Source organism: Phacochoerus africanus, chromosome 15 (genome assembly GCF_016906955.1).
Source record: "Phacochoerus africanus isolate WHEZ1 chromosome 15, ROS_Pafr_v1, whole genome shotgun sequence".
Lineage (NCBI taxonomy): Eukaryota > Metazoa > Chordata > Mammalia > Artiodactyla > Suidae > Phacochoerus > Phacochoerus africanus.
This window is the reverse complement of record NC_062558.1, coordinates 60,815,531-60,840,759: the sequence shown is the minus strand read 5'-3', so window position 1 is coordinate 60,840,759 and position 25,229 is coordinate 60,815,531. Positions and strand designations below refer to the sequence as shown.

Sequence of the window (25,229 nt, the reverse complement as noted above, 5' to 3'; positions counted from 1 at the left end):
GCTTTGCAGGCTGTCATGATGTTTGATTTGAAATTCGCTATGAAAAGTTGCTTTTGAGAAGAATGGAGTGCTGGAACCCTGGCTGTGCCTTCGTCTGCCTTCATCAGCACCAGCCTCCAGCTGGGCTCACGGCGGGTGCAGGGCCTCCAGGTGAGGGTCTCCACGTCATCACTCACCCCTGGTTGCCATGGTGTTGCTTCCACGGTGTGGAATGCAGTGCCTCTTTGCAGAAAGACATGATGTCCTGTGGTCCTGCCCTGAGAGTGGGCACTGTGACCTCAGTGGCCCCTGCGGACTCACTGACTCCTGGTGGCCTCTGGGGGCATGAGAACAAATAGAACCCACTGTTTACTCAGACGGGATTTTTCCTTTCCTTCCCTAGAGATTCTCATTGCAAGTGCCGATGGTTGCGGGAATGGTCTCCAAGGCTTCCTAGTGCTGTGGAGGCAGGAACGTGCAGGCCTCGTGTCCCAGCTGCTGTCACCATCTGCACAGACTTCTGCATGCACGGGATGCAGTGTTGACAGGTCCAGCTCTGGTCCTGCTGATGTTGGGGGCTCTCACGCTGGGCCGGGCACTGGGAGCTGGCTCTGTGCTGCCCAGGGTGTCACCTCAGGTAGGGGATGTGGAGCCCAGGCGTCTTCGTCCCCAGTTGTGGTATAAAGGCCCCCAGGTGTTTCTTATGCCCTGGGGTTAGAAGCCCAGGTTCCAGTTTGTCCCTAGAATGTTACCATTTTTGGGTGGGGGTGAAGGGGAGAGAACAGCAGAATCTGTCACGGAGTAGAGAGGGAGCTTGCCTTGGAGATTGACGTGGGACTTTTCTCCTTTTCTGGGTGTCTCACCTGAGTGGCCAGGCTTTGACTGGGTAGTCTTTCTTCCAGACCCTCTGTGCGCAGGTTCTGGTCTCTCTTTTCCTTTGGGACTCCCTCTTCCCTCTGGGGGAGCCCCCCACGTGCCTGGAAGGGCCTGTTCAGGACAGCCTTCACAAACCCCCGCTTTCCCAAATCCTGGTCGGTGCCCCGGACCGCAGCGCAGAGCCCTCGGTGCTCTCCTGTTCTCTGCATCTTTCAGGGCAGCTGGAGGACCTGCGGTCTCTGCTGGACCCCAGTCTCCGGTCACTCGGGTCTCATTAGCAGCACATAAATGATGCGGTGTATTTTGGGCACTCGTAATTTTGTGATGAGTTTGCTCTTCGTTTGTAGTCTGTTTCTAATCTGGCTCATCAGGAATTAGCCAATTTGTCGCATGCTCAAAATAGATTATGTTGCCAGGACTTAAAGCCAAATTCTGACTACAGATTGCTGTGAATTTTTCTATTTCTTAATACTTTCTTTTTTTCCCCATCCTATCCCCTGTGTGCTATTTGGGGAGAAAATCCCCAAACCTAAACCCTTCAAGATGTGGCAGCACACCGGGCGCCCTTCAGGAGTGGCCGGATGCCTGGTTCCTCCCTCTGTTGCTCCCTCAGCATCAGAGCACTAGTCTGGAAGCTTCCACAGTTGGGCCCCAGGCCAGGTGCTTTCCCACAGCCCCTGAGCACCCTCCTGCTGGAACATTCTGAGCAGACAGGACCGCAGCCCGGCACCCTGCAAGTCACACAGGAAAGTCTCTGTGACCTCAGTCTTCCCATTTGTAAAGTGCATGGTTCAGGTCGACACCCCCTAAGATCCCCTCTGTCTCTGAAGCTTCTGGTTAGTGAGTGTCCACCACCGTGGGGCTTCCTGGTCCTACTGCCTTTGCACATGAAAATCTCCTGAAGGCACCTCACACCACCTTTTCCCACCTTCCAGGCCTTCCTTCATAAGCTGAGCCTCCCTAATTCCTTCACATTTCAGGGTTTTGAGACGTTCTTCCAACCTACCCCTCTTGGACACTGGCGGTTGGGGTCCACTGGAGGCAGCCAGCTCGTGACGCACTGTGTCTGGAGCACGGGGGTCTGGCCCTAGCTCCTCCCCGGGGGCCTCCTGCCTGCTGTGCCCCATGGGGGCCTGTGCAGACCTCGTGCCTGGAGTTTTCATTGTGATAGATTTGGAGGTCTTAGCAGCAGCTCTGTGTGCTCAGTGGAGTTTGGCTGATGATGACCAACCCCCTTTGGACCGTCAGCAAAGCAGCATACTGGGTCAGGGTGGAAGCCGGGGATGGGAGCAGAAACATCAGAGGGGCTACCAGTGCCACCCCCCCCTCCACCCCGCCCTGCCCTACCTGACTGCTTTCTGTTTCTCTGGGGAGCAGAAAGCTGAAGGGTGAGAGACCAGACTTGTGTGGTCCAGGTGTGGGTTCCTGGGGTAACCTGACCTGGTCCTCAGAGCCCCAAAGGGGACAGACGTGGGGGTCTCCAGGACCTCTAGCTTAAGAACCAGGGGTCTTCTCGGGGAAAGACCACCCTGATTCCTCTCCCTGGATGAGCTTGGTGTCTGTCTGTCCTGCCAATCCTGGAGTCCCTGCAGCGGGGCAGGCTGCCTGGTATGGGATCCAGGAAAGCCCTGGGGAAGCTGGCCCCCGGCATGGCTGTGGGCGGAGGGTTGCCTGCCAGCTTGCCCTGCCCCTTTCTCTGGTTTTGCTTCAGGATTGGATCTCGATGGTAAATATGAAGATAGAAGCCCTAAAGAAGGAGCTTTTGTGAGCCTGCTGACTTGGGGAAGGAAGGAGAGGACTATCCCAGTTGTGGAAAAGGGCCATCCGTGCATTTCTTGAAGCAGCTCAAGCCAGAGATTAGGAGAGTTAAACCAGTGGTTTAAAAAGTGCTTTGTTGCAAGATAAAGAACTATTGTATTAGATGCTTCTCTTCTTCTTCTTTTTTTTTTTTTGTCTTTTTGTCTTTTTGCCTTTTCTAGGGCTACACCCGCAGCATATTGAGGTTCCCAGGCTAGGGGTCTAATCGGAGCTGTAGCCGCCGGCCTACACCACAGCCACAGCAACGCAGGGCCTGAGCCGTGTCTGCAACCTACACCACAGCTCACGGCAACGCTGGATCCTTAACCCACTAAGCAAGGCCAGGGGTCGAACCCGCAACCTCATGGTTCTTAGATTCGTTAACCACTGAGCCGTGACGGGAACTCCAGATGCTTCTCTTCTTTCTGAGTACCACTAGAAATGATCTGGAGCCCCCCTTTGCCTTGAATGGCAGGGTGAGGATCATTGTCTCTTACCCTCCTGCCATCATAGATCTGATGTGTGTTAATCGTAAAAATACTGAGGAGCATCATAGGAAGCAGAAAGAAGTACACATAATCCATGTCTCAAAAACATTGCTGCTCTGGTTCTGTCTAAGCTTTTTATTCTGTGTTTCTTAATATCCTTGAGATAATGTGTACAGTTTTTTTTTTTTCCTGCCTTGAAAACTTTAACTCTACATCATAGGTATATTTACATGATCTGAAAAGCTTCCATTAACAATGTGTGGATATGTCCCAGTCTATCTGGTTCATTCTCTTTCGGCCATTTAGCTAAACAATGAACACCTTTTCACACAAACCTTGGCTGCATTTTTCACTGTTTTCTTAGTATGAATTCCTAGGAGTAGAATTACAGGGTCAGGGAGTTGGAGCATTTCTAAGGTAGGTGTTGTCACCTCCTTTTCAGAAAGGTTGTACCAGTTTATTCTTGGACCAGAAGACTCTTTTGTACCTTTGGACAATAAATGTTAACATCTGCAAGTAAAATCTTTGTTCGTCATGTAGGTGGTAGTAGACACTGCATTTTCAATTCTTTAATTCTTTTGAATGGAACAGCTTCCGGTGTTAACTGATCTTATAATAGCCTGTTTTTCTCATCCTTTTATATGCCCTGTTTAATAAGTATTACAGATTGCAACACTTTGTCTATTTCTGGGGGGCTAATAGATCCCCCTGACTTTTTTGTCTTTTCTTTTCTTTTCTTTTTTTTTTAAAAAAAACAGGAGACCTCCCTTTATAGAATTAAATTCTTGTTCTTTTCGTTTGTGGTTCCTTCCATTGCTTTTCAGCTCAGCAAGGCATTTCTCATCTGGAAATCAGATAACTAGTGTTTATGCACACAGTATTCAGGTGTTCAGCTTGTTTGCTTGATTTCCATGTTCAACTCTTTGTCCATCTGAATTTGTTCAACTTCCTTGGAAGGGGAGCTCTTAGTCCTTCGGTCTGTCCTAGTAGTTAACCCCTTGTCTGCACATGGCAGCCATTCGCTGTTGCTTTGTTTGGGGCCAGTTTCTACCCTTCCCTTGGACCCTTCCTTCCTTCTGGGTTGGGGCCGGGGGGGCGTCCTGGGCTCGGTGGGGAGACTCAGCCTCTTTTGAGGCTGGTGATGCTCTTGACAGAGCTCCTCCCCCAGTCACTCATCAGGCACCTTGTGGTCCCCCTTTCCCTCCTCGCGTGGGAGAGGGTGCCTGGTGGGTGGGACATAGTGCAAGGGTGAAGGGCAGCAAGCCCACCTGCATCTTACCTGTCTTGTCCGCGCTGTCTTTCCAGGCTCCTCACCATGGGCCCAGCTCTCCGAAATTCCAGTCCAGTCTTGGTGCTGCCAGTTGTTTAAAAACAAACAAACAAAAAAACCGGGAGGCTGCCTCGGCTTCTCTGCTTTAAGAATAGTGGGAATAAAAAAACATCTTTGGCTTATGTCTTGTGAGGCTCCAGTGAGACAACATATTTGAGGGTGTTTTGCATCCTCTCAGTGTTAAGTAGTGAAGCGTGATACCATTTCTCAGCACTGTGACATAGTGGATTCAGTCTTGGGGGTGAAGGAGTGAGGAAAAGACTGCGACCAAGTGGCCCATGCCACTGTTGAGGTGGGAGCAGTATGCGCCCGGGAGCAGATGGCATTTGGTGTGTGGACCTGACTCCCGAGAGTGGGCTGGGGGTGCTGTCCTGGCTGTGGGCGTGGGTTCTGGGTGCTCCTGTGAGAGCCGCAGAAGAGGGCGCCCACTGGTGCATCCACCTTCAGTTGCTAACGAAGAGTCTTCACTGTGCACGGATGCTGGAGGCTCCTTTCTTTTTGTGACTCCACTTTGTGACTGGTTTTGGGGAGGAGAAACTTCTCCGGATCCCTGCACTGTCTCCATGGTGCTGACAGAAGCTCTGGGTTCAGCCAGGCGCCTTCCATATTCTGGTCTCTCTGACTTGTCACACAGCCACCAACACCTGCAGACCTGCCTTCCCTGTGGCAGGTGGCGTGTCCTGAGGACCCCGGTGACCACCCTTCCTGCTGCCCCTGCAAAGCTAGTGGGACCGGGGGGCCTCTGCCATCTGGGGGCTTGGCGGTGAGTGTGAAATCTGTCTCTGCCATGTGTTGCTTGTAGGGACCAAGACAAGGGCCACTTTCTGACCCTTAGTTGTCTCTTCTGTGAAATGAAGATATAAAGATGTACTCCGGAGCCTTGTCAGCAGAAGGAGGGAGCTGATGTGTGTCAAGCTCTGGATGGGCGTGCAGTAGACATTCCATAAGCACCACCTTCCTTTTTGCCTGTCTTGGGATTGGGGGTGATGTAGGGGGTGTGGGAGGTGTCAGTCCTGCTCTCTGGCTGGAGTGGCAGGTAACTGCTGTTGACTCTGCGTGTAGTTTTATTTTTTTAATTAAAATGTTTTAAATTACAGTATAGTAGGCTTACATTGTTGTACCAATTTCTGCTGTACAGCAAAGTGACCCAGTCATACACACACACACACACTTACACACACTCACACTCCCTTTCTTATATAATCTTCCATCCTGGTGTATCACAGTGATTGGATAGAGTTCCCTGTGCTGTACAGTAGGACCTCATTGCTTATCCATTAAAAATGCAGTAGTTTGTATCTGCTAACCCCAAACTCCCCGTCCATCCCACTCCCTCTCCCTTGGCAACCACAGGTCTGTTCTCTGTTTGTTTTTGTAGATACGTTCATTTGTGTGATATTTTAGATTCCATATGTAAGTGATATCATATGGTATTTGTCTTTCTCTTTCTGATTACTTCACTTAGTATGAGAATCTCCAGTTGCGTTCATGTTGCTGCAAGTGGCATTATTTCATTCTTTTTTTTATGGCTGAGTGGTATTCCATTGTGTATGTGGACCACATCTTAATCCAATCATCTGTTAATAGACATTTAGGTTTCTTCCATGTCATGGCTATTGTAAATAGTGCTGCAATGAATGCACTTCTTTTTAACACAGTATCAGAACTTGCCCAAGCCTTTGGCTTTCTGTCTTACTATCCAGGCTTGTGTGGCTGGCAGCTCTCTGCAGATGACCCTGCCATAGAGCTCAAGGGAGGGTCGTGCTCTTTACACTTAACCCAGCATTTCAGATATGCTGCGTCTGTAAGGCCTGTGTGTCCCAGGGTCCCTGCCTGGTGTGGTTTCTAACACACAGTGTGGCCTTCTGCTCGCCTCCTGGCCAGGACTCCCACCCTCCCCTCCCGGTGAGAGTCTGTCCACACCACAGATTCAGGGCCCTGCTCCTCCTGGGAGCTGTGCATGAGAGAGGCCCTCTGAGGTGGTGGGGCAGAGTTCCGCCTTGAGGCTCTCCTTAGTCGTTTCATCACACGGCCTGTTTGGAGCTCCCAGGACTTGCCAGGACGAGTGGGAGGAGGTTCCTGGTTGTGCCCTTTTACAGGAAACTAAGACGTCAGTGTCTGCTCCAAGGTCATCTCGCAAGAGCATGTTGAAATCACCCTGAGACCAAGAGCTTTTCCCAGCGCTCAGTGGCTGCTCGGTGTCCCTTCCCTACTGGAGGTGCCCGGGAAGGAGAGGCTGGCAGGAGGCTGTGGCTGTTCTGAGTCTCCTGGAGGCAGAGGGCTGGTCCTTCCCCACTGGGGCTTCTGTTGAACACGCCAGTGGAGCCAGATGGGGTGCTGCTGGCTGTGGATGGGAGCGGGAGGCCCAGATGCTGTGCAGAGGGGCTGCGCTCTGGCTGTCTGTCCTGGGGCTCTGCCTGGAATTGGGGGCATAGCTGAATCTGCGCCACGCAGGCCTGCGAGGGGGCGGCTGACCAGTGGGATTCTGCTGGGAGCGGGTTCCCTTCTGAGTCCACTGTTACCTGGAAGGTGCGCTTGGCCAGGTGCCCATGCTGCCAGCGGGTCTCCTACCTCTTATCTGCTAGCACCTGGGAGGGTGCTTGCTGGTGACCCTTGGCTTTTCAGCAACCAGGAAAGAACTTCTGCCTCTCCCAGGCTGAGGGTAGATGTGGGCTACTTAGTTATTTGCAGAAAGGCCACTGCTCTTTAGTTAAATTCTCCTGGCTCCAGGGCCCTCCCTGGCCAGAGTTTTGGGGGTCTGCTGCTGCAGCCCCCGTCTCCTGACACAGTGCATACTTGCTGGCCTTTCTCAATGTGGCAAGCTCAAATTGCAAACCTTTAACTAAACACACTGAAAAGAGGGAGCCACTGGTGATAAAATAGGATTGGTTGGGATCAATGTATAGGGTTCAGCTTTTTTTTATTTTTATTTTTTGATTTTCAGGACCGCACCCACGGCATATAGAGGTTCCCAGGTTAGGGGTAGAATCAGAGCTACAGCTGCTGGCCTACACCACAGCCACAGCAATGCAGGATCCCTAACCCAATGAGCAATGCCAGGGATCGAACCCACAAACTAATGGTTCCAGTGGGATTCCTTTCTGTTGCGCCATGACGGGAACTCCAGGGTTCAGATTTTATTTCTTTCATGAATGAAAATCGAGACCCTGTCTCCTCTGACTTCCGTTGATATTATAGAAATAATGCTTCCCAATGTCATTGTTGTCCCCTAGTATTTCAGTTGTGGTTGTTTACCAGTGGCTGGTCCTCATTCCAACCCTTCCCCTGTCCCTTTTACCTTTTTCTTGGACTTGGTTCAGCGACGTCTTGATTGAAAACCCCTGCCTGTCACTGCAGACACCTTTCCCGAGTCCTCTGGTCACTGCCCCCCACCATGGTTCTGTCACTTATTGGTGATGAGGATACTGAGGGGGGTCCCAGCATCTGTTCTCCAGAGACTGAAGTCTGATGAGACCAACCAGAAGCCTGGAGCTCTTTCTAGTGCTACTTGCCATGGACCATGGATGGTCATCCCACTTCCCCGGCTCCCTTTCTCACTGTGCAAAATGGGTAATTCACCACCCCCCCACCTGTGTACTAGAATAAGGACATTTAGGTGAGAACACTCAGGGCTCACTGTCCCATCAGAAGAGTAGTGATTTAGTGAGCAGCCCTGTTTCCTGTCTGTGTGTCTTTCTGGTGAGAGGTATGTTTGTCTGTATCCACTGTCCTGTGTCCAGTTGCTCAACAGCTCCAAGCCCTGCAGGCTGCACAGAGACACCTGCTCCTGGTGAAGCACATGGAGTGGCCAGGGCTGTGGACTTGAGAAGGGGGTGGTGATCCTGCACAGAGAGGAGATTTGTGTACTAACCCACTCTCTGCATGGCCTGAACGCAGGTGTGAAAAGTCCCGTCAGCATCAAGGGAAGCGGACAAGCCAAAGAACTGTGTGCATCGTGGGCTTCCCTTCTCATCTGAGCGGAGGGTTTCCTTGGGCTGTGGGTGGTGTGGGGGTGGGGAGAGCCGACCCTCTACCTCTAGTCATTGGAGGCGCCCCGCTGGGTGGTGTGGTGGGATCCTGCCCTCCTCTACAGGAAGAAGAGAGAATAAAAGCCTTGGATGCAGATGTTCCTTCCCTCAGAGTGGAGTAATTGCTGTTCCAGAACCAGTGTGCTGCGCACCTGCTGTCATCACCACTGCCATGGGAAGGTGTGCTGCACACCTGCTGACGTCATGGTTGCTGTGGGACAGGTTGCTGCACATTTGACCTCAGGGCAGTGGTTGTGCTCCCTTGAGTGGCTGATTCTGGCTGAAGCCTGTCCTTTTCTTCCCAGTAAGCTGGGAACTCTCTAACCTACCCATCGGCCCAGAGCTTATAGAACTGTGAGAAAATGACCCCCAATGGAAAGAACAGTGTTTCAGGAGTTTTGTTTTTATTATTTATTTATTTATTTATGTATTGTCTTTTATAGGGCTGCACACGTGGCATATGGAGGTTCCCAGGCTAGGGGTCAAATTGGAGCTGTAGCTGCCGGCTTACGCCACAGCCACAGCAATGCAGGATCTGAGCCTCGTCTTTGACCTACACCACAGCTCATGGCAATGCCAGATCCTTAACCCACTGAGCAAGGCCAGGGACCGAACCTGCAACCTCATGGTTCCTAGTCGGATTTGTTAACAACTGAGCCATGGCAGGAACTCCGGTTTTTGTTTTTAAAATAGGATTGTAGGGAAGAAAAAGCCAAGCACTGAGCCCAGTAATTTGTCAGTGCATGGACTAGGGGGTGAAGATGGGATTCCGTTGATAGGAATTTGGTCTTGTCGTACCTGGAAGATAACGCAGGTTCCTGGAGAATTGTCTTGCTTTGGGTTGTAGCTGAAAATGAGCCTCCTTAAGTCCAGGAAGCCTTCTGCCATCCTGTGGGCAGTCATGCAGGTTGAACTCATAGACTCAGAGCTGCCCAGCCCTGGGAGGCACAGCAAAGATGGCCTGGCTTGGCCTTCTCTGGACATTGTGTGACAACTGACCCCAGAGAGGCTGGCTTGCTGGGTGCCTGCTGTGTCCCTGCTTCAGTGAGACCAGAGCCCCTGCTGCTGTGCCCTCCCCGTGGGGTCCTCTCTGCTCTCCAGTCCTTGTAGTGGGGGGAAGGGGAGGAAGAGGGGAGGGAGGCCAGAGCTGTGGGTTTGGGATCCAAGACAGTTGGTCCCTGCCATCCCTGTGCTTGAGCTCTGGGGACAGCCAAGAGTTAACTCACAATTATCTCTGATGGGAGGTTTGGCTAAGAACTCGTGTGTGATTCTTACCCACTGCTCTCTGGTTTTGCCACCATGGGCCCAGGTCCTCTCCACCATCGGACAGGACTCCACCACTGTGTGCCTACGGGGATGGAGACACGGTGGCTTGTGACTCCCTTTGAAGCCCACTGCTTATTGCTATAGAAATTCAGAATCATACTTGGGAGTGATGTCTGGAGAAACCTGTCATTTCTTCAGGCTGCATGGCTCGCTCAGCCGCAGGAGCCTTGCCTTTTTGCAAATGTGTTCTGGCTTCATCCTTTCCCCTCCTACGCCCAGTTCTGCCTGTGTCAGTGTGTAGATACCGTCTTGTTTACCAGCCTCCCCTCAGCCCCCCTCGCCCTATTCCTTGAGAGAGGCTTATGTGTGCCTCCATGTAAATGAATTGTCTAAGTCATTTAGTGTGATGTTCAAATAAGGTGGCTCTCAGTGGTACTTGCCTCTACACAACCCGCTTACATTGTATTAAATCTCTTCAGAGGATCTCCTGTCTGACTACCAAATGGTGGTGTTAATGGGAAGAAAAATAAGACTTATGCTTTCCTGGCTTCTGCAAGATCTGTATCCTTACTTCTCTGGTTTTTTGTCATCATGGAAAAATTCCAACATTCCTTGCAAAATATGTATATTTTGGAACAAACCACAAACTAAAGAGTGCATGGCTGTGTGGATAAAGATTCTTAATATTCTAGGTGATGTGTTTTCTCAAGGTGGGGCGGGGCGTGACTAGTGTGAATCAGGTCCCCCCTCCAGGAGGATGATAGGAGCCGATTATTTTGGGAATGTGGGCAGCATTTGTTGACAGTGTGTCGTGGCATCTTAATATGACAGCTGAAAGAAGAGGTCTTACCTGTCCTTTAAGAGAGCCACAGGCTCTGGGTCCAGATGCTAGGTTCAGACCTTGGTTGTGCCTCTTACTTTGGCTTTAAAAAAAAAACTTTTAAAATTGGGGCAAAATATTTCTAACATAAAATCCACCATCTTAGCTGTGTTTAAGTGTACCATTGAGGGGCATTAAAAACATGCAAATTCTTGTCCAGCCATCACCACCATCTACCTCCAGAACTTTTTCATCTTTCCAAGTGGTAACTCTATCCCCATGGAACACTAACGCCCACCCCCACCCTCCCACCCCAGCCCTGGCAACACCATCCTACTTTCTTGTCTCTATGAATTTGACCACTTTGGTACCTCATATGGATGGATGGATGGATGCAGGCAGCATGTGCACGGGCTTTTGTGATGGGCTTACTTCACTGAGCATGCTGTCCTCAGGGCTCACCCATGTGGTAGCAGGTGTTAGGATCTTCTTCCTTGTGAAGGCTGAATACTATTCCACCGTATGGCTGGACCACATTTTGTTTCTGTTCCTCCATCAGAGGCCACTTGGGCTGCTTCCCCCTTTAGGGTATGAGTAAATCTGCTATGAACAGGAGCGTGCAAGAATCTGTTCAGATCTCTGCTTTCAGTTCTTTGGGGTGTATACCCAGGAGTGGGGTGGCTAGATCACAGGGTAGTTGTATTTTTAAGTTTTGGTGGGTTTTTTTTAAATGATTTTTATTTTTTCCATTATAGCTGATTTACAGTGTTCTGTCAGTTTTCTACTGTACAGCAGAGTGACGCAGTCACACATCCATGTCTACATTCTTTTTCTCACATTATCCTCCATCATGCTCCATCATAAGTGACTAGACATAGTTCCCAAGGCTCTACAGCAGTACTTTTATTTTTTTTATTTTTATTTATTTATTTTTTTTGTCTTTTTGCTATTTCTTGGGCCGCTCCCGTGGCATATGGAGGTTCCCAGGCTAGGGGTCCAATCGGAGCTGTAGCTGCCAGCCTATGCCAGAGCCACAGCAACGCGGGATCCGAGCCGCGTCTGCAACCTACACCACAGCTCACGGCAATGCCGGATCGTCAACCCACTGAGCAAGGGCAGGGACCGAACCCGCAACCTCATGGTTCCTAGTCGGATTCGTTAACCACTGCGCCACGACGGGAACTCCAGCAGTACTTTTAAATTGTTGAGGAACCTCTGTGCTCTTTTCCATAGTGGCTGCACCATTTTACGTTCGTACTACCCGCAGTGTGGGAAGGTTCCAATTTCTCCTCATCATCGCTACACTTGTTTTCTGGGCTTTTTTGGTAAGCTTACCTTGCTTTTTGACCTTAGATTGTGGCAAATTCAATGAGTTAACCCATGGAAAGGGCTCAGAGCCTGGTAAACACTCTAGAACCTTGCTGAGTAGTTTATCAAGTTTCAGCTTGTGGACCAGGATGGGGCTGTGTTTTAGGACCAGGAACCCCAGCAGGAGCTGGGGGAGGGAGTGGAGGCCAAAGCCAGAGGAGGCAAAGGCCTGTGTGCCTTCCGACTTCAGGCAGGCTGGGGCTGTGGTCGTGTTGGAAAGTGAGGTGGGCAGCCGTGCCTGGCCAGCCTCATGTCCGGTCAGCCTCATGTCCACAGGTGTGGATGGTCCAGGTATTTCTTAAAGCAGTGCTCACCACCGCTGCCCCCCAGCAGTTCTGTGGGAGGGGAGCCATGTGGTCAGGGGTTAAGGCCAGAGTCTGCAGCAGAGGCTGAGTTTACATTCCACTCTTGGGCAGGTAGCTTAACCTCCCTGTGGCCCTGTTCCTCCTGTGCAAATGGAAATAAAATAGCACCTGTCTCCCTGGGCTCTCAAGGACCATCTGGTGTGCACAGGGCCAGAGCCGTTTAAGGGGAATCAGTTATGGGCACAGATAGGCCTGGCTTTGGCCCATCACGGAGCGCACCTTGGTCAGCAGAGCATTGCCAGTTCAATTCACTGCATCAGTGACACATGTTTGCTTACTGGCCAGATGCTTTCTGGGTACTTCTGGCCAGTGACTCCCCTGGCCTTCCCTGGGGCCTGCGTACGCTGGCTTTCATAGCTTTTCCTGAACACTCACTCATAAGTTATCCTCTTGATATCCAGAGGGGGCATCACTTGTGGATGCCCTGGGAAGAGGTGCCACGGCCTGGCACGGCTGTGCAGGAGGTGCAGGCACTCCTGGACACATCCAGAGGCAGGATTCTCACTGGTGTCTTAGCTGTGGGGCTGGGAATCGGGCCCCAGGCCACTCTGCCTTGTCATTCAGAGCCTGGTGACCTGGGCATGGACCCCACTTTCTAGCTCTCGTTTTCTGCTCTTGAAAGCTGGGGGAGAGACCACCTGCCAGCTAACCCCCGTGAGGGATTGGGGCCTTCTGCCCATGGGCTTTGGTGGTGGCAGGACTGAAATGCACAAAAGGGTTGAGGATTTGGGGCGGCGGAGACAGCCGCACGCTGCCCGGCTCCTGCCCCATCTCAAGGGGTGTGAGCTGGCGGTCTGTGAATGCCGCTCTAACAGGTTGTGACAGAGGTGGAGGGGACCATGTCCATCAGCCGAACCCTCCTGTCTCCCCACCCCCCACGCCACAGCCTTGCTGCAGCACTGGTTTTCCCACCCTGTTGCGTTCTGACCATTCAGATGTTGTCATGTCTGCCTTCGTCTGTGATACCATAAGGGGACATCCATCAGGCGCCCAGACTTTCCAGCTGCGACAGCTGTTCATTGAGGCTTCCTCAGGCAGCGTTTGACTGGCGTCAGCAGCAAAAAGCTGGTTTTGTTTCTCCCGGGTGATGCTCCCCTGTCATTTGGGCATTTATCAGGTACCCAGAATTTGGTTTTCCATGGCTTTAATTGCTAATCTTTAAATTTTAATCATATTAAAAACAAACAAACAAACAACACCTTTCAAACAGAGGTGGTGCTTTTTAAAACCTTCGGAGATGTCAGTTCTCTGGAAGCTGCCCAAATGTGCTTGACTTTAAAAAGCCCCGCCTTTGAGTGCTTTGCAGCCTGATGCTCTAGGGGAGAGGTGTGAGAGCAGGTCTGGGTTGGGGTTTTGACCTGGGTGGTGAGGTGGGGCAGGTCAGGGGGTAGATGACCCTGTGGGGTGAACCTGTTGTCAACATACAGCTTGTTGTCCCCTGTGTCCGAGTGACCACAAGTCAGTGTCCAGGCCAGGTGCTTCTGGGCATGCAGGTGAGGGGTTGATAATTACAGCAGGACAGTGGCCGGAGGCCAGGGTGACTGGGGTCATTTGTCTGTAACCAAATGACAACAGATCTGATGGCCTCCAAGGGAAGAGTGGTCGCCCTTCCTTGACGAGAATTGTGATTATGATCAAATAATACAAGTTACGCAAATAATACACTCTTAGCATTTTTTTCTTTAACAATTCTTTATTATGAAGACCGCACAGAGGTAGATGCTATAAACTCTTATGTATCAACCACCTGCCTTCAACAACCATCAGGATGGTGCTGTGCTTGGTTTGTCTTTTCTTATATTTGCTGATTTCCCCTTCTTTTGGCTGGTATATTTTCATGCAAATTCCAGGTATTGACTTTCTTCTTGGGGTATGTACAGCATCTTTTTTTGGTGCCCCCTTTTTTTTTAAGGGCCATACCTGCGGCATATGGAAGTTCCCAGGCTAGGGGTTTACTGCATCTTTAACCCGCATCCGTGTTCTCATGAGGTCAAGAACAGAAGGATCATTGAGAGGCCAGAAGCTCTGTTGATGAAGGATAAGAGACCCTTGAGAGGAGGTGGCAGGTTTGGTGCAGAGAGTACGCTGAGGTTCTTAAATAGTGGCTTCCAGACTTACTGTGGGGAGGATGTGATTCTGGGTTTATCTTCGGCCTCTTCAGACCAGCCCTCAGGCTTTGGGGAGAGAGTCCCCAAGTGGAGTCCGCCTCCTCTTGCTTGGTAACCAGGTGCCTGTTCTGTGCCGTCCATACTCTCACTCCTCCTCTTCCTTCCTTCTTGGTACCAAGGTTGTCTTGGGACCACTGTTTCTCAGAGTGCCTCCCCCACCCCGTTGCTTGAGAACAGGAGGGCTCTGGTCCAGGCCCTGGGATCAGAATCCCTGAAGGTGGGTCCAGAAGTCTGCATTTGAAGCTCCTCAGGCACCCAAAGCGTGGAGTCTGGGTCAGGCCCAGGCCTGTCAAGGTGCTTTGTTCTGGAGATCTGGTCTTTTCTTCTGTGTGTCCCTTGTGGTTCCCTCTATGTCCCCGTATGTCCCCTGTGATTCCCTGCACGTCTGGTCTTTGAAGCCCGTTTCCAGGTCCTGTTACACTTTGTATTTGGAACACTCTGGTGGTGGGTGGGGAAATACAGCCTGTCGGAGTCCCCTTGGGGTCCTTAGACCCAGCCGTTCCGTTGCTGAGGCTGGGGCTTGGGCAATCACGTGTGGGTTCTGACCACAGCAAGTGGGGCTTTGCCACGTGTTGCCGGGCACTCCCTGTGGGCAGCCCACGGGCAGTGGGCAGGTGTCTCCGGGCCCAGGGAGGAAGCTTCCCAGAGTGTCAGCTGCTGTCCCGGTGGCTGTGGTTCTGCCCGGACATGGAAAGGTCAAGTTCGGAACTAGATCTCCGTAAGTGACTTAATTACAGAGAGGACAGCTCACGCTGCTCGCCTCTCATCCTCCTCCAGCTCCCACCCAGTGCAGGAAGCTCACCCCTGTCTCAGGTGCGGGGAGATGTATGGACAGGAGAAGAAATGTCAGCCTGGTCCAGGGGACCTCGGGCCACTGGTGGGCATATCCCGGCTGCATGCGGCTTGAGCTGCAGGTCTGACCCCTCGTGGGCCCTCTCTCCTCCCATGTTCCTCCCTGATCTGGAGAGGCCTGTGGTTTTCGGTTTGGCTGAAAATAAGCACATCTTTCCTTCCTCTTTCTGGGCTTGGAATTAAAAAGACAGCCGTTATACTTGGCCTTCTGGAGTTGGATGTGGGAAATTGGTCAGCTATGGGCAGGCTGGTTATGAACCCTCCGTGTACCTCGGAGGCAGCCCCTCCAGGGGCACAGCTGGGGGTCTTGAGTCCCTCTGTATCCTCTTGCCCGAGAACTTGCTCAGGCTGCCAGATCCACATGTGACCACCCTCTCCTCCAGTATTGTTAATAACTAAACCACGTTTCTGACTCTTTCCTTATTCTGAGAAAACTTTTCCTTTTAAGTCTTGATGGGGGCCCTTGCCCCCTTGTTTCCTGGCCAGCTTGGAGGGAAGCAGATGGTTCTGAGGAAGGTCGTCCAGGGGGTACCCGTGTGTGCCTTTTGCTGTTCCAGCCGCACACTGGCCAGTAGAAGGGGCCAACCCTGAGGTCTGGGGCTGTTGTTTTCAGGAGGAAAGACAGGGACAGTGTGATTACAGTGCAGTGTGATCAGGGCCATGCTGGAAGAAAGGTCCCCCCTGGGGGCAGGGCAGGAAGTGGAGGTTGCTGCGTTGTCTCACATGGGAGGGGATGCTTAGGAAGGGAGCTGGTGAGCAGGGGAGGTGAGAACCTGGTGAGCAGGGGGAGGTGAGAACGTGGTGAGCAGGGGGAGGTGAGAACGTGGTGAGCAGGGGGAGTTGAGAACCTTGGTGAGCAGGGGGAGGTGAGAACCTGGTGAGCAGGGGAGGTGAGAACCTGGTGAGCAGGGGGAGGTGAGAACGTGGTGAGCAGGGGGAGGTGAGAACGTGGTGAGCAGGGGGAGTTGAGAACCTGGTGAGCAAGGGGAGTTGAGAACCTGGTGAGCAGGGGAGGTGAGAACGTGGTGAGCATGGGGAGTTGAGAACCTGGTGAGCAGGGGGAGTTGAGAACCTGGTGAGCAGGGGAGTTGAGAACCTGATGAGCAGGGGGAGGTGAGAACCTGGTGAGCAGAGGGAGGTGAGAACCTGGTGAGCAGGGGAGGTGAGAACGTGGTGAGCAGGGGGAGGTGAGAACGTGGTGAGCAGGGGGAGTTGAGAACCTGGTGAGCAAGGGGAGGTGAGAACCTGGTGAGCAGGGGAGGTGAGAACGTGGTGAGCATGGGGAGTTGAGAACCTGGTGAGCAGGGGGAGTTGAGAACCTGGTGAGCAGGGGAGGTGAGAACATGGTGAGCAGGGCGAGGTGAGAACATGGTGAGCAGGGGGAGTTGAGAACCTTGTGAGCAGGGGGAGGTGAGAACCGTGTGGGGCCCTGGGGAGGGATGATCTGTGCTGTGTCCCCTGGGCAGTGCCGTGCAGGAGGGGGTCAGGGAAGCCAGTCTAGGGCAGGTGGGCGATTGGGAGGGTCCTGCAGGGTCTAGGTGAGAAGGCTGGGCCTTCACCGTGACCTGAGCACTGGGAGGAAGGAAGGGCCAGAGCAGACAAAATAGGAGGCAGAGTCCCAACAGCTGGGTGGGTGGGGACCTCACTGAGTTGGGAGGAGGTAGAACGGATCCCACTTCATGTTCTGAGATTGGACTCCATCCTCAGTTTAGAGGAATGGCTTTGTACTCTTTCTGGAATGTCGCCACTGGACCAATAAATATGGCAACTAAAACACACCCAAACCCTTTCTCTCTCTTTTCCTAGTTTAACTGACCATGGGATACAATGCCCTCGTTTTATTAAAAGCATTCATTACGGTGAGCACAGCTCCCAGAAAACCACCTGCTTCAGGGAGAAGGTGTGGTTTGGCCTGTGTGCTCCCTTTGCGGGTCTAGGACTCAGGCAGAAATGGCTGGAGAGCTGGTGGTGCTGGGCCGGCCGTGGTCTGAGGCTTGTTCTGCACTGGTCTACTGCCCTGGCCACAGCTTCCTTCCTGCCCCTTTTAAATTCTCAGACCAGGGCCAAGTTCACATTCTCAGTGGGAGCTTGCTTTGCAGCACCCTCCCCACCCTGCCCCCAGCTCCTGCCCCTTCCTCCCTCTCACAGTCTGGACAAGCCCCTCCCTCAGCACAGGCATGCTGCCCTCTGCCTGCCCTCCTTGCTGCAGATGTGGCCAGATGCCTGGTCCTAGAGACAGGGCCCTGCCTCTCACAGGGCCTCCGTGTCTGATTCTCCGTCCCCTGGTTACAAACACAGCTGCAGCTCTTTGATTGGACCTTGTCTCGCCTGGGGTGGAGGGGGGCAGTGTGGAGCCACTTAGGGTGCAGGAGTATTGGTCATTGTGGCCGCCTGGTTGCCACCTTACAGGGTGCTGTCTTGTGGGCTACTGCCCACTGTGCGTGCGGTTAGTGGTTTGAACCCCAGGTTGCTGCGATGATGCTGGGCCGGCTGCTGGGGGAGGTGATCCCCCTCCTCCCAGTGACTCTGGGGGGTTACACTGGACCCCTTTGGTGCAGGGGACTCAGCAAGAGGTCGAGGACCCTTGCATTAAGAGGAGTGAAGAAACCACTTGTGTGTGTGTCATTATGTCAGTGTGTGTATGTGTCACTGTGTGTGTATGTTTGTGTGTGTGTGTGTGTGTGTCCTACCACAGCGTGCTGCCTTGCTTGGCTTAATGAGGTGGGTGGCAGGCTTAGTTTAGGTTTTGTTGTTTTATGTCTCAGCCATGTAAATATGAACAGGCAGATGTATTGAATAATTCTGTGTCCAGGGAGGGAAATTGCAGCCATGCACTGTTCAGTTTTATAATAGGGCGGCGAGATGGAGATCCCCCAAACCTGCCCTCTGGCCTGGCCCACTTCAGGGGACCTTCCTCCCTGGAGATGGACCTCCCAGGCGGGTTGCTGGATCAGCTCTGCAGAGCTTCTCTGGAGGCGTCACGCATCTTCTCTGATCCTGCCACAATATAGAATGACAGCCCCCAGGGTGAGGGTGGGGGCGGGGAGGTGACTGGGTGGCCACCCACCTCGGAGCCCCTGTTACTCCCGACAGTGTTTCATACATCTCCCAAGGGGGTATGTTTGAAACTTGGGTTTGGATAAAACAAACGTCTTTTTTTTTGAACTTTTGATCCTATTCCTGAAAACTGCTTTAAGATTTACTAAAACAACAGCTCCGCTTCCTCTGCCCCCGGTCTTCGTTTCTGTCAGCAGAAAAGTGAGTGGCTCCACGTTGAGATCTGAGATCGTGTTGGGAGGGGACATGCATCTTATTCTGAAAGTGGAAGTCTTGTCTCCTGGGTGGCGTGACCTTTCTGACAGGGATGCCTTTTCCCTTCACAGAGTTTCAGAGTCCTTCTCGAGCTCTTTTGCTCTGTCTTGTGTGGATTCTATAAGCTCCACAGTTCTGTCTGGACGCCTCTGATGAGCAGCTGCGGTGTCTGGCCGCCCACCAGGGGCTGTGTGGGCTCCCCTCGCCTTTTCAAGGTGGCGGGAGGCAGGGAGCCGCCCTTCTCCCAGAGGAATCCTTCTCAGCTTGTCCTTCCCTATGGAGTCAGTCCTTGTGGCTGCGAAACAAGTCACGGGACCCTGGGCTGGGCCACCGCCCACAGCTCTGAGGGCTGGGCTGGATGCATGGGGAGGGCGGGTGTGGAGGCCTTCATGTGATGTCCATGCAGCTCTTTGCTACTTAAGCTCCCCGACCTGAGCGGCTCCCTGGAACCTTATACTCTTTCTTGTTCAGAAATACAATCAAGATTTTGTGTGGCCTCCCGGACTGGACTTGGTTCTTTGTCAGCATAATGATCACAGGGTGGTTGATGGTCACCACGGCTTCCTTTGTCGTCTCTCTCGGCTCTTCCCATCCCCTGCAACCTGCATGGCCTCCAGGACGTCCTGCGGGACAGAGCACAGGCTGGGGGTGCGGGGGGGGGGTGGTCACCTGGTAGAACCTTCGTCTTTTACTTTGACTGCTGTTTCCATTCAAGCTCAGGGCTGCATGTTTAGATCCAGACCAGGGGGAGGATAAAGGTGATACAGGGTCTAATATCAATCAGGGTGCTGCCAGGAAGCCAGAGGTTCCGGCCCTGCCAGAAATGTGAGCTGCCCTTAGAGCACAGGATGCCATAGAGGAGATGATGCAGGCCCTGTGTTTCCTCAATAAAGCACTCAGATCCTGACCCCTGGTCCTGCCCAGCACAGGCTGGGAGGAGGACTTCCTGTTCTCTAGTTAGCTCAGACTCTGCCTTCCCCCCCACGTCCCCCCCTCCCCCACCCTGCCCGTGATATCCTAGTAGGCAGACCTGGGGAGGGGCTGCACGGCTTGGGGGTGTTGGAAATTAAGATAACGCTGGCTCGGGTTGCCAGTGTCGGAAAGTGAGACATGTAGACAAGGAGAAATCCCGACAAGGCTCTTTACTTCTGCAGAAGGGCGCAGGTGTCCAAAAAGCACATGCGCCGAACAAAGGACCCTCCCCTATTTATCCCTAATTCAGGTGATGTACCTGTCCCCTTCCCATGGGTCAGGTCAGGGTGCACATTCTTCCCTGTTGGCTGATTGAAACGGATTGTTGCTGGGAAAAGAGGTAAAGAGGAAGGGGGTCGCAGGGGGCGTTTGAGCCGAAACCGGAGCAAAATGGAGTAACCAAGATTTCCTTTGATAGAAAAGATGTTATATTACTTTCCACAGCGGGGAGGGGTCGCAGCTGCCCATGGACTCCGAGGGTTCAGACCAGTGGGCCCGGAGACTTCTTCGACCTCTTTGCCTTGGGGTAGGCTTAACAGTGTGCAAATGGACAGGCTGGAACCTTGGACATGACTCTTGTGAAGATGAGGGCAAGGCTTTCAAACTCTAAATCTCAGCCTACTAAGTAGATGATGAAACTTGAGAGGACAGCACCAGTATTTCAAAGAAAAAAATAGACAAGAGAAGATATCAGCACATCCCACATGTAAATGTAGAGAGTATTTTATGGAACTTGTCACGTGTGTGTGTGTGCATATGTGTGTCTATGTATATGTATTATATATACATTTATGATATGAGTTGTGTGCTGCTTCTCTACAGCCAGTTTATTTCTTCCTGCGGCTTTTGGCACAAAAGTTTTCGAAGCCCCTGGGCTACTGGTGCAAAGCCTGGAGAGGAATGAAAGGAGAGGCTCCAAGGGAACCAGCTGATTAATCCTGCTGTGACCCATCCTCTCCTTTGTCTTATAGGACAGGGTGAATGCCACCTCCTCCCCAGCCTCGGTTCTCCACCACCACCGCCCCACCCTCCCGATGCCCCTGAAATCCACTTCTCACTGGGCAGGGTCTATCTCCTGCCGCCCATCCCCACGTCTCCTGGTTCCTGGTCGCTGGCTCCAAGGTGCATCAGCAGGACGGGACTTGACCACCTTGCTCACCTTCTCAGGCTCCGGCTTCCTCCCGTTAACTGTTGTGTTACCTTCTTCCTGGCTCTGGTTTTGGAAAATCACCCCCATCTTTCGTGCCCTAGGGATTTTTGTCCACTGCTGCGAGTAAAATTTAATACTCATCTAAATGCATTTAGTCCTTTTATATACATATAAGTGAGATCAAATTAAGTGAGCTAATGAAACCAAATCAGCTTGGTGCCATGCCTGGGACTCAGTTCAATTCATTGATTGCCTGTTTCCCTGTAGACAAGAGTATTTCTGTAGTCATCTTTGATAAACACCCTGAAACAGTAACTTATGAGGGCTCATCCATAAACATTTAAAAGATTTTTCTTTTTCTGTCTTTATTGTGACTACTTTTTTTTTTTTAAATCACAGCCAGTACATTTTAATTCCCAGTGTGGTAGGGAAAGAGAGGAAAAAAATACCCATGATACTTTCTGCATAGAAATAAGCGTTGCAGTGACCTTGGTGTTAATTTATCCAGTCCTTACAAAAAAATAATTCATCGAGAATGCCCACTTTTGTCTGAGGACGCCTTCTAATTCACCGGTCATCAGCCCCCCACGGTGCCCTCCCCGCCTCAAGCCCCCGCTGTCTTTTCATAATTCTAGCCCAAGAGGTCTCACTTGTGAGAAGTTTCTTTTGTCCAACACTGTGAGCTCAGCCATCTCGTGGCCCTGCTCCCCACTCCTGTGAGATGGATTACAGCCTTTGTCCTTGTGGCCAGGCCTCCTGCCCCACTGCAGGTCCTGGGGACCTCCAGCCAGTGGCTGTTATCATTCCCGGGGCATCCCTCTGTGGGGGGGGCTGCTGGAATTGATACATTAATAAAAGCTACTGGGGCCCAGGTCCTCTCACCACCTTTTATGCAGATTTATTGTGGAGGCTTGTCTGCCTGGGTGTCTGTCTTACAGAGACTCCAAAATGGTTTCTTTTTTCACCCATTATTTGGAGAGAATAATAAGTCTCTGTCAGATTAGCTTCGTGGAGGCTGGAAGCTTTTGAAAAGAGCTTGCATAATCAGAGTGTCTGTTGGGCTGTTATGCCCAGAGCTTATCCCCATTGTGCATTGAGAATGTATATTTTGTGTGTTTTAAATATTTGTTCAGGCCCGTCAGAAATCCAGCTGCTGCACCCTCTGTACTGGGAGCCGAGGTGCGAGCCTGGAGTCACAGGGTGGATTTTCCTCTGTTTGGGACACTTTCTTAGTAGAAGAGGGCCATGGTCCCTTAGCACACTGGCTGCTCCAGCTTCCCTGCTCGGCACAGAGCCAACATCATCTTTTAAAGGAACAGTCTGGAGTCAGATGGCCCATGAACAATACCGCAGGTCAGTGGGGGAGCCAGAGGCTGTGTGTCCAGGCCCTTCTATCACATCCTGCTGCACAGCCTCTGGGAGAGAGAGTGTTATCGGTGACAGTTGTGACCAGTTGTCAGAATTTGCAGAGCTGTACACTAAAGTGAACTCACTGTGCGTGTATTATACTTTATATTAAAAAGGAAAAAAACCATCATGGGCTGAGCCAAGGAAGTGAGAATGATCATGTGTGTGGAGAACCTGTTGGAACAGGCCTGACTTGAGCTGTTGGGGTGGTAAGAAGTAAGCTTGAGCTGGTGGGGTGGGGTCTGGTAGCAGGGGTGTCGAATGAGCACATGTAGCTGATGGGGTGAAAGAAGCCCCTGGGACCACACAAGGGTGGCATCTTGGGTGGTGGGAGGAAGGAGAAGGGCCCAGCGGGGGCCAGTGTGTTTCTCCGGTGGGAGGATGAGGCGCCTGTTGAGACGCTAGAGAGGCTTGAGGCTGTCGCTAATGTGGGCTCCCTTCCTTGGCCACGGGAACTAAGCGTGAAGTCACCAACTTTTGTTTTGGAAAAATACCAGGAAGATGAGTGCGAGCTCAGTCTCCCGCAATGCTCTGCCAGAGCTGGACCGATGGATAGTCTGCAGGGTGTTTTTAGCTGGGGATCCCCCCTCTTCGCCTAAGAGCAAGGGGTCAGCTGGGGCTGCAGAACCTGACCCCCGCTAGACAGACATCCGGGTGCAAATCAAGTCAGGGTGCGAATTGAAGGACTTGGGAGGCCCATTCTTTCCCTTGGGAGCTCTTGTGTTTTTCCATCCTAGTCGCAGGTACAGATGTCCTGACAGCCTCCGAGTTAGTTGGATGGGTGCTCAGCTTTGTCCGCCCGCACCCCGAGCTGTGAGTCACCGGCAACAGAGTTTCCGAGCAGCGCCACAGCCCCCGTGCCATTCACATTTCCACAGCCCCGCCAGCGATGTGTTTATTCTGACATCAGATGTTTGAAGTGGGTGGAGGGGCAGATTCCGTGTGTCTGGAGAGGCTGCTGACACTGCTTTTAGAGGAGACAGACGAGTGGTTGAAATAGAGTTTTACAGAAAGCACCTTTTTTGACCTGTAATCTGTAGACACTGCTTTGCGATTGCCCAGCCCGGGGAAGAGCACTGTCTCCACGCCTGCGCTTTTTGGCTGTGAGGTTTTCTTTACTGGGGAGCCGTCTTCTTTGCTCTTAATAGTTGCTCCTTCCTCCACAGACATGTGTGATGTCATACGACCCCTCAAATTTGCACGTGATGCCAAACGCTTTTCTTGCTTTTCTCTCAAAAGGTTTAGTGCTCCCTTCAGTTTACGAGAAGGATCTCAAGTGTGAGGCCAGATCAATGAGGGTATTTCACCCAATTCCACATCTTTACCTGGATCCCTCCTTTGCATTTCGGTCCAGCCTGGAAGAGGACATTGAAAACCACTCTAGCTTGGGACCAGATGTGCCAGATTTTTCTCAGTGGGGAGGGGATAGTGGCTTTGTCAGTGTTTGGCCCTGGGGCTCCACGCCGCACAGAACCACACACAGAGTCTTCGGGGACCCTGGGGGTGTGCTCTGATCTCCAGGTGCCAGATCACCCAGGGCCATCTTGGTTCTGACCCGAGGTGAGGACTGGGTGGTGGGAAGGCTGGCTCTTGGGGAGCATTGGTCAGTGCAGAGGGAAACACAGTCAGCCCACCTCCTGCAGGCTGGCCGCCTCTTTAGTCCCTTTCTCAGTGGAGACTTGTGGGACCAAGATGCTTCTGAGGAATTGGAGTCCTGGGGCCAGGCTGCTAGTTTGCCCAGGCCCCTGGCTGAACTGCGTCTGCCAGAGTTTGCTCCGGCCCAGAAGAGTTGGTAGGCATGCCTTCCATTTTTGCCTTTTGATCACTAATGATGCTGGGAGTTTGAGTGGGATCGGGAGGGTGTGTTCTCAATCTAGGAATCCCCCCTGTCCCAACCCTCCTAGCTGCTCCCTTCCTGGTTCCTGGGCCAGAGCCTGGAGTCTCTGCTCCCTGTCAGACCTTCCCCTCTTTCTCCAGGATGACCACTGTCATCTCCCAGTAGCCCCTCCTCACGCCCTCCCTCCTACACCTTCTCCAGCCCATCCGCACGTCACAGCGGAGTGATCCTATCAGTGTCGAGTCTTTGCACTGGTATTAATAGCCATTCTAATGTTATTGAACATGGAGTATGTGTCAGGCACTCTGCCAGGAGCCTACAGAGGTCCTATGGGTGACCATTAACCGCAGTCCCCAGGGAGGGCGCTCATGTGCCCGTGATCACACACCACGCCTCTGATACTCATGAGGGCAGGGCCTGACCACGTACAATTATCTCTTCATTTCTACCTCCTTGGAAAGGACCTGGCCAATGGTAAACATGCCAAAAATATGTTTGTGAAATCAATATGTTAGTTTTATGAGAGATGGCATCTAAAATTCAAAAACTCACTTGCTTTTTTGTTTTTTTTCCCCAGCCCTGCTAATGTGCAGGCTCCCTCAGATCTGTTTTTGTATTTACCAAAGGGGTACAGTATCCACACGGTGTGCCTGGTCCTGGCTTTGCTCCATGTAGAATCCTTAGCCTGAAATGCCCTTTCATGTCATACCCCCAAGGTTTTTATGGGCAGCAGCCACAGCAAACCAGCTTCCTGATTACCATCAAACCATTGCTGACAATTTCCTGCATTGGTCACTCTGCATCCTTGTCCTCTTTGTCTGCTACTGCCCAGCAAACCGTCCTGAACATGGCAGCCTGAAACAGGAGGGACGTGCAGCTTCCCACAGCCCTTTGGCTTGGCTGGACAGTTCTCTCCTGGGCTCCCAGAGGCTCATGTGAGTCCCTGCGGTCAGGTGACAGCTGCGTGGCTGGTCCAGGATGGCTTCACTCATGCGTCCCGCAGTGTTGTTGGCTGAGGTCTGGGCGCCCCGGCTCTCCCAGTGGCCTCACGAGGCCAGTGACCCAGGCCAACTTCTGTACTCTTGGTGGCCTTGGGGCCGGGTCTTCAAGGGCAGGCCCAGGGCACAGGCCTCTTGCAAGCCCCTCCTTGCCTCAGGAAAAGAAGTCACATGGCCCAGCCCAGAGTCCACAAGGGATGGGGTCTGGTCGCCCCT

The 25,229-nt window shown here is 52.3% G+C and overlaps 1 protein-coding gene across 2 annotated transcripts in view; it reads left to right on the top strand.

Moving 5' to 3' along the window:
• The window catches only part of GALNT2 (polypeptide N-acetylgalactosaminyltransferase 2), a 184,443-nt gene that overhangs the window by 53,199 nt on the left and 106,015 nt on the right, over positions 1–25,229 (top strand). Inside the window, exon 1 of one of the 2 annotated variants that reach the window (XM_047762258.1) lies at positions 533–616. The exons of the other annotated variant lie outside the window; for it this stretch is intronic. Within the exon in view, the coding sequence (XP_047618214.1) occupies positions 548–616 (69 nt within the window). The 5' untranslated portion in view covers positions 533–547. Of the gene's footprint in view, positions 1–532; positions 617–25,229 lie in introns of those variants that run through there. 2 annotated transcript variants of the gene reach the window in all.